General features: G+C 34.1%; 1 protein-coding gene across 1 annotated transcript; it reads left to right on the plus strand.

Annotated features, from left to right (window-relative positions):
- The first annotated feature begins 3,501 nt into the window (after window positions 1-3,501).
- Window positions 3,502-5,800, plus strand: LOC138332141 (kelch-like protein 29). Its single transcript, XM_069280124.1, has 2 exons — window positions 3,502-3,681; window positions 4,155-5,800. Exon 2 carries the CDS (start codon window positions 4,288-4,290, stop codon window positions 5,467-5,469), a length of 1,182 nt encoding a protein of 393 aa, XP_069136225.1. The 5' UTR covers window positions 3,502-3,681; window positions 4,155-4,287; the 3' UTR covers window positions 5,470-5,800.
- Window positions 5,801-9,661: the final 3,861 nt, after the last annotated feature.

Here is a 9,661-nt window from a genome sequence, read left to right on the forward strand (position 1 = left end):
AAAAAAGATATGTATACATATGTTTACACTTGTTATTGTGTGATAAAGCATTCTTTAAAGTGTATACGGTGATTTAAGTGAGAAACGAGAACCAATATATATCTATTTGAATAATACGATACAACGGTTATAATATGCGCTCCATACTTCATCGTATTTGTATTTTTTTAAGTCTGAAAGTCCTTTTGGCACACCAGCTCAAAACTAATACAGGATAGTACGATATATATCATCTATATTTATCGAATAAGAACTACATCATGCACCGTTGATATTGTTTCCATGACCAAGCATCATAACATATCTTACCTGTTAATAATAGCTTGACGTTTCAGAATAATAGTGAAATGTCATATCATTGTAATTGTTATATATTGTAACATGAATGGTTAAATGATATGCGATAAGATACAAGAATTAAAACATAACAAACGTTCGTTTACTTACCACGAAGGATCACACTAAACTCTTCGGTATCAAACGAAGACTTACTATTTCTCGTTATATCGACAACCAAAACAATGAAAAAGTTGATTATTATCGATTCTTCGAAAGAATATGTAAACCATGAGAGCATAACAATGGCACATTCTCCGAATTTGTTGTTCGAATTTCTTTGCATGCTATGATTTATTAATGAATATGTTGCGAATAAAAACAAATGTAGTATTCGATTGAAAGAGAACCTACTTAAACTTCAGCTCCAACGTAACAAAATGATTTTTTTAAACCGTTGTATTATAACTGCACATATTCCAATCGGATTTTCTTTCTATCATTCATATTTGTGTTTTTCGCTGTATCTATTTCTATTTTCAACTTTGTTCCCTCCAGTTGTTATTACGATTTTAGCATTACTGAAATAAAACCAAGTTTTGCATGGATGAAATAATTATACATTAGGACTGAAATAAAATTTGATTCTACCATTTGTATATGAAATCTGAGCAATAAAATAAACTGTTCTTTTTGCTAGAAAGCATGCTATGTATTTTCAAACCTTACGCAAAACGCAAAACAAAACGTTATTCATGGCAAAGGAAAGATAGAAGACTCCAATATGTAATGTAGTTTCGTCTTCAGAAAGCAATGTAAATGCCCTGTTATTTCATTTGACAACATTAGATGCTGTTATATTTAAACAGAAATGTTACTAGTATAGTAATAGATGGCTTGATTGATTGATTTTGCTATGTCCTGTTAAGAATGGTATTTAAGAATGACATTAAGCGTTCATAGATAACGAACATAGAAAGGATATAACTGCATATATATTTTTACAATTGGTGCGTTCCGTATCTGTCGAAGCCTCTGATTTCATTCGATAAAATATCCAAATAATGATTAATACATGCGTACAAAGATCAGATTTGATTCAATAATTGGTATGTTACAGTCAATTAAAATTTTCCATCGAAACATTTAATTTTAATCCTGTTTTATTAGCTTCCTTGTTGCAACAGTTGTCGTAGTTATCTATTTTTACATGTAATGTTTTACTATTCAAGTTTTATTTATATAGTATATGTCCCCAACAAACCTCGTGGAAAACTACTAAGTACGTTTAGTCATATCAAGTTACCTTAGGGTTAAAACTGATACTTGAGTATTTAATCTGGACCTGCATATGCAATAATATGTCTAGAAGATGGAAGTTTCCATAATTTAATTATAATTGCTATGTAATCCTAAAACATTTAAATGCATTGCAAATTTAAACTTAGATAATTGATAAGACAGCCAATGCAGTTGTTTTGTCTTTTTTGCCTCCTATATGTCATTTGCCTATATTTTGTTTTGCTTTTTTCGTTATTTTTGAATGCATTTCTCTGTTGTTTCAAAACGTTTTCTTTAGTGTCATTTAACGCTTTGAGGTGTACCCGACCCTACGTATGTATGATGAATATGCGCTGTGTCGTATACTTTGTACGTGTGATCGCTGAAGCATGTCCACATTCCTCACGTATACAGTTTACCTCTTATAACATTGTGTAGTGTGCCACATCATATTGGGTTCAAGTGGTCTATACCCTTACATATGTATTTAACTGAAGGAAATTCTCATGAAAAGATTATATTGATAATGTTTTTTATGTTTACTAAATAATATGTGTAAGTAAAAGTACATGTACATTGAAAAGAAAGCATTTATATAATATGTACTGAACGTTTGGTTAAAGTCGTAAATATGTGATTCACATGACCTCTAAATGGACCTCTTAATTCCTACAATATAGGGGAAGACAAAGAATAATAAAATGAAATCTCTTTGAAACTCTGACATAAGCTATTGTTGATCGAGGGGATATTGAGAATACAATGTACGTGTATATAAGTTTGAAAACTTATGCCCATTGTCATAGTTACTAGTTCCTTATACGAACATGTTTATAGATAAACCATGATTTATATAACTAGAAAAATGTCAGTGATGATAAAAGCGATAGTATCATTATGTATACACAGGGCTGAACGTGGGCAGGAAGGGATGGGACGATTATCCCTTCATAAATTGTACTTGAACGGACCCGTTCGTACATTCTACGTCCTAGCCACAACTGATACGTTTGACAATTGATAATAGGTCATATAAAATAAACTCTTTTCAAAGCATGAGCTCCGATAACCACAAGTATGACTGTACCAAGCGATTATTCACTGTGCTATACACAGACACTATCAGGTTCGGTTTTAACATTGATTCAGTACAGCTAAAGATATACTTCACAGCTGTTTTAATATCACAGCTAACAATATAATTTACTGCCATTCAATTATTAATTAAAATATGTCCAAGATATTAAGTGGAAGAATGTGTGCTTTGAACGAAGTAAATAAACACGTTTTTTTTCAATTTTTTTTTTACTGTAATTTCATAAAAATGACTTAATACACGGACATTGGTAGCGGACATTGGTAGCGGACATTGGAGTGGTCAATTGAGATGTTTACAAACAGAAAACAATAATAAACTAACAAAGTTTTTTAAAAAAAACACATGTTTATGCGATAACTTTGGGTACCTTTTGTATTGTAGAACTTAAGTTTCTAATAAAAACTGATGGTCAGCTGGCAGCGTCTTAAATATAATAAACATTTTTGTGCCTGTATCTATTATTATTTATTTTAATATTCTTGTTCATTTTATAATGATATGATTGTTTTAAGAAAGCATACGTTTAAATATCTTTATATAAACGAGAGAGCATAAAGAAAAAAAAACAAGCAATGGACTGAGATTTTTTTTAATTAAGTATTTACAACATGAACACCGAGAAGCCAAAGCGATGTCGTGAATATCTGTAAGAAAAGGGCGATATTATTGGAGGGAGTATTGAACACTTTATTCGAGCTTGTTCATGCTTGCGTTCTATGGGGTACCTGTTAAAAATTCGTCTGTTTAACGTGTTTGTGGTAACACAGCGAGGTCGTATCTAGGTCCCGTGACTAAATGCTATCTAATAATAGCATTGATGTTAACAAAGAGGGAAATACCACTGTACCGTAAAAATAGACCAGTACAGTACCTAAAACTGGGCGACAAGGAAAGGGTTCATAGACGTGAAACTGCGTGTTGATGGCATTGCATGGAGGAAACTTGGATCTCAATATTACTGACTTGACCCGAGAACAAGAGAGCTGTAACATTAAAGACTCTGAGTAGAATAACCACATCGACAGGTAAGTCAGTCATTTGAGAATGTTTGTGAATAATTTATATACCTCATGGCAGAGCTGGGTTAAAGTAGCTTCGTCTTTGTATGGGTAGTCTGTTATAACTATCTTATACATGTCAATACGCATCGAGTCTGGTGATGTAAAATGATCAACATATGTGCTGTTTATTTGTAACTTTGTCATTGATTTTGTTTATGAAAACCTTATTAAATGTTGGTTATCATATTAAGTAGGCGACTGCTTTATCGATTTGTCTTTGTGTGGAGTTCATGATGGACAGATTTAAAACGCGGATCTGTCTATACCGGACTAGATATTAAACAAAAACTCCCGTCTATACAACATTGCCTTCTCTGTAGTGTTCTTAATACTTAATCTCGTCTCCAGACTTCCTCCTGCTAACTACTTGCTTCCGGTCTGATGTATTGTGGACAGAAAACGTGTCATATAATAATGATCTTCTTTGTTTATTACAGAATCTAAACAGGAAGAGACAACACACAGCAGGATAGTGTGTTATGGTCATACATACAGGACCCAAAATTTTGGCTGCACAATATACGCCTGACAACGCAAATCCAGCTCTTGGGTGGTTAATTATCATATGCCATGCAGTGCCAGAACCTAAGCCCAAACAACAACCTATACCCAAACCTCATCCATGAAGGTCTAGACCCGGAATCTAAGAAGCATCTCGCCGCATTTTTCTGTGAAGGCTGCTTTAAAGATGACGAATGCATCAATTCATCCAACGTTGAACAATACCTTGCGATATCTCGTCAACTTCATCATGATGAATTGCAGCACGCATGTGAAAACTTTTTGAGAAATAATAGTCTATGTCGGCGACTCAGCTTAGAACCGAGGTCAAAGAATGAGGCATCTCGTTACCAACTGATGTTTACAGGAAGCCGAGATGATCGAGCATCTGGTCCTCTCATTTTACATTTGTATGACTGCAGGAAGAACTTCCAGAAAACATGTCGAGTTCCAGAACTTTCGGGGGTAGGAGCTGGGTGTGCAGTGTGCTGTTTGCAGGATCATGGGTATGATGCGCCTCACGTGTACGTGTCGGGAGGTGGGAAAAGTTCATGCGATGTTTTTCATTGTGACATTGTGATGAACAAAAGAAAGAAGTGTTCAAAGCGACTCGTGAAGGGCAGGTCCCATCACTGCATGACATGTGTTCAGAACAAACTTTATGTTTTAGGAGGGAAAAGTAGCAAAGGCGAAGCGATTGGTTCTGTCGAGGAATTTACTTTAAAACGCCATTCGTGGAAGACAGTAGGGACTCTAGAAATAGCTGTCCACAGTGCCACAGCTGTAAAACACAATAATCAAATTTATGTTTTCGGCGGAATATTGGACAACGGTAAAGAAACGCCAATCGTCCAGATGTATGACCCACAGACAAAGACATGTAAATTTCTTACCAGCCTCCCGTTCCCCACATCTGGAGGTCAGGTAGTCGTACGAAACGGGAAGATCTTTGTCGCGTGCAGCAATGGACGTCTCGTGTCGTATGATCCCGACTCAAATCAGAACATCGTCTGTACAAATATGCCAGTGTCTTGTACAAACTTTGCTATGTTCGCGGAGAAAGATGGTATTTTCTTTGCTGGTGGCAAAATACCGAATGATGACAATGCCCTGAAAACGGTGTTCGTTTATTCACCCGAGAACTGCACGTGGCATGTGACGGACAAAGAATTAGCGTGTCCACTTTCTGTGTATGGTAACTGTTCAGTAGAAATTCCAGCAGGCTACGGGCTTGTTCCGTTTTTCAGTTGAACATTTGTCTATAATTATGTTTCTATTATGAACAAATTAACGTGATAATCAGCTATAACTTAATGGTGCCTTTCATATGACTTACACGTTTTGCTTTTTCTTAAAATACTGTATTCAAAAAAAGATTTTGGTATTGATGCATAGATGCAATATTGGTGCTTTCCGTGTGTCCCTTTGTGCAATATTTCTTTTTTATTATCCTTGCATTTTGTCAAGACTGCAATTGATTCATTGAATTTGCTTGCGTTTTAAGTATATTATCATTGTAACATCTTATTATTGTAATAAGAACACGCTACACTTTGCCAAAAATAAAGGTTTACAAAATACGTTTGGGTCTTATTTCATTGCAGACATGATATTTACGATTGTTTACTTTTGCTATCTTTTAAAGTGAAATTACGGGAGTTATCTTCGATCTATGTCAACATTTCCTTGTCAAGCTTAATATGTTTAAGCTTTCGCTTCCGTTTAAGTCATCCTTATTGTCACAAACGAGAGGTTTCCCCAAATTTCAAGGAACTAGATACCTGTAAACTTTCCTTGGTCCATTTGACCTTGCAGTAAGCGTTTTAAATACGTTTTAATCTGCTGTTCCTCGTGAAATATTTGTTTTGTAATATTTGTCTAAACTTCCTACAAGTAGTGGCATTCATTTCTACTCACTGGTTATACAGGAAGGCAATACGTAAGCGTGAATTTTTATCAGTTAACTAAATAGCGATAAAAGCCGAGATATACCACATCCTGGTAACTAATCAATGTAACAGATTGAATATCCTACAGGAACTTTTATATCTGAAAAAAAAGTCATTTCGAAATCAATATAACAGGAAACTCAGGTTTTCGTGTCTACTTAAATTTATATAATGTAAACAAGCATAAGAAAAATATAAGAACAAAATTATGATATACGTAACTTTCTGTAACTGTATTTGGACCAATATGATGATTCAATAAAATAACTTATTCATGAATTGATTCCACAACTACTTTAAACTAAATAGACATAATTTTGATAACCATTTATTAATCACATTGTCTATTTCATGATTCTGTATACGTATACACCACTTTGACGAATGTATAAATATACTGGGTAACATGTAATATTCGTGGGTTCCTTCTTTCGTGGTTTGCATGGCACATCAAAACCATTTCGTGGATAGAAATATTTGTGTTTTAGGCGATGGAACAACGATAATGATTATGCATATTATCGCTGTTTTTGAATTCCTCATCCCACATAGCAACAACGCCAACTACGGCAATATTTACACGAAAAGTTCATGTTATATGGTATCTGGGTATAACTATATCAGGCCATTCGGACTTATTCATGGTCCAGTCTGCTCCAGCTCTCGTTTCTGTACCCTAGCAATCTGATTAAAACACATATATTCATTAAAAAGTACGTACGCTACATAACGTAGTGTAACTTGATGTTTAGTTAATCAGTTTGGTTTCTTAGCACGGACTTCTTAGGTATACACAAAGTACGATCAACTTCAGATAACCATGCATACCGGTGCGCTGCACATGACAACGGTATACAAAACAGAATGCGCCAATTCTGTAGTTCTCAAGAGACATTCAACAAAGAACACCCTTTGCCAGAGTACATTAAAAAGGGGATGGAGAATGTGAGAATAGCACAGGCCTTGTAATTTAACAGGATATTCTATGGCTCTGCCAATTAAGTATACAGATAGATGTTTGATTTACCATCCTCTACTGGAAAGAGAATGATGAAATTTAGTTATTTAGAAACATTTCCATCTCACCATTTACATCAGCATTATGGTTACATCGCATGTATTGACAACATTGTTCGACGATGATTGTTTTCCTTTACCCCTCAACATCTCACTCCCCCAACCTATCCCGCCAGCAGAGACGGTCTGTTCAGTTGTCTATTTTGCATATGTGAAATGGATTAACTGCGTTCTTGCACGTTAGCGTTTTAAACGTTACCATCTTCACTATTTCAATTCATATTCTAACCAATTGATAAAGGCAAATCAAATCAAGAGCAGTTTGCCATGGTCCAGTTGGCATGAAGTTGCACTATCATTGCTGAGAGCAGGTTATACTATTCATATTTAAGTAAAATAGTTTTCTAAAAAAAACTATCATTTTTCGTGAGAGTGTCTTGTGTAATGATTAAACGTTCTTGTATCGCCAAAGACAATGTCTTGTTCATGATTCATTAAACAAAGCCGAAATAAATGATAATATACCAGTAAACTACTCTATACGTATATTGTATATGAGTATATTGTAAAGAACAACCCTTTAATTAGTTGATTATCAGTGTCACTTTTATAAACATCAAATGGAGGAGCTAATGTGATTAAACATGTGTTATGACATTATTATAGAAATCAGCTTCAATCAGAAGGTCAAATGCAAAATCTATATATATATTACTTAGCCAATTGATATGTTGTGTGCTGAAAAACATAAAATTTCCACTGTATCACAAGTGTATCTGTGTACTGTCTCTATTTTTAACTTTACCAAACTTTTTGTGGATTTCCAATTCTTAAAAACGAATCTATCCTATATCGACAAGTGTTTTGTCGCCTGTTTTAACTATTTAAACGTGTTGGCATTTTGCCAGCAGTAATACAAGTACGTTGATAAGGTTAATTCACTGCGTAATTAAAATGGACTATATAATTGTATAAAACATTAGTTGTCATGCTACTATTTGTGATAAATGTGACCTTCCCCGATCACTATTATACTATACAGCAACTAAAGAGATTTACATTGAAATCTGTAGACATGCCTGATACATAAAATGCATTTTCATTGTCTAAAAATAACACAACAGTGTAAAAGTTAAACCTAAATCGATCATTTAGTTTACACATTCTAACTCTAATGATTTTGAAAGGAGAGATAAAGTAGAGGCACGTGCAATATATCAAGGTTAAAATTAAAGCACGATACTGTAATGGTGACATTACGTAACATGATAATAATTAAAGTGGACAGGCCCGTCTGATCTACCAACCCTATACCCGACGACTTGTCCTCCTTATGTCTGATTTCACCTCTGTATCGGACACCCCACATTCTGAAATCTGTTAGATAGCATAATACTTTAAATCCTTAAAAACCCTACAAAATAATTGTATGACATGCCATGTGTTCAGTTGAACAAAAATTTGAACTAAGTATTATATCCAGATGTTGTATAGCAACATGTAGCCTGTACTCATATTCAGTTAATCAGAATATAAGTCAAATGTAAACAATTTTGCCTTACCATGACATAGTTAGATCGGAGAGGTCTTTGGAAATCGCTTCTATTTTAAAACATTAAACACTTCACTATTCGTTAAGTAAGCACTGAAATATAGTTAAGTGTTAAAACATTCAAGTTTTTGGTAAATATTTTATCAAAGCCATTTTATACTATATTGAGAATTACAATGTGTACCAGGTCATTTGCCGTGGAGTTTATCCTTTCTAACTGGTACCTATGATTCATAAGAGTAAATACTACAGGAAAGGAACAGGATTTTGCGCGGCACATGATCTTGCGCACATGTAATTTCAGCTAATTTTGATAAAGTAACAAACTTTTTCAGACATAAACATATGGCAATGTCAATTCAAAACAATCTCAGTTTTTAGTCTAAGATGTAGACGTACCGTGTTACAATAAGGCGATAGTGGAAGAATGGCGGTAAAGTGACGTCTGATTTAAAAATTCTCCAACATGTTTTTTTATTTGACAATTTTAAAAATTGCAAACTGATTTATAATTTAATTATTTTGTCTTTCATTGGAATTAAAATGGTCATCTTTTTTTTTAATAATTTTTTTTATTTTTTTTTGTACATGTATATAACATTAACAACGAGACAACACCCACACATCACACTATACACACAAACACACACACACTCACACATACACACATACAACTCACATACCCTGATACATACATATACCCTCACACTTTCTTACTAGAATATTTAAATTATACATGATGTGTTTACTATAATTACATATAATATTTGTCTTTTTGTTTTTATTTTCATTCCTTCCACACACACTTTTATTCAGGGGGGAGACAAGATGTTACATTTACAGGAGAGAAGTTTGGAAAGGAAAGGGTGGGAGGGGAAAGAGAGATAGGAAAGGGATGGGTTGGAGGGTAAACATTGGGGAGAGG

The sequence above is a fragment of the Argopecten irradians genome, chromosome 1 (genome assembly GCF_041381155.1).
Source record: "Argopecten irradians isolate NY chromosome 1, Ai_NY, whole genome shotgun sequence".
Lineage (NCBI taxonomy): Eukaryota > Metazoa > Mollusca > Bivalvia > Pectinida > Pectinidae > Argopecten > Argopecten irradians.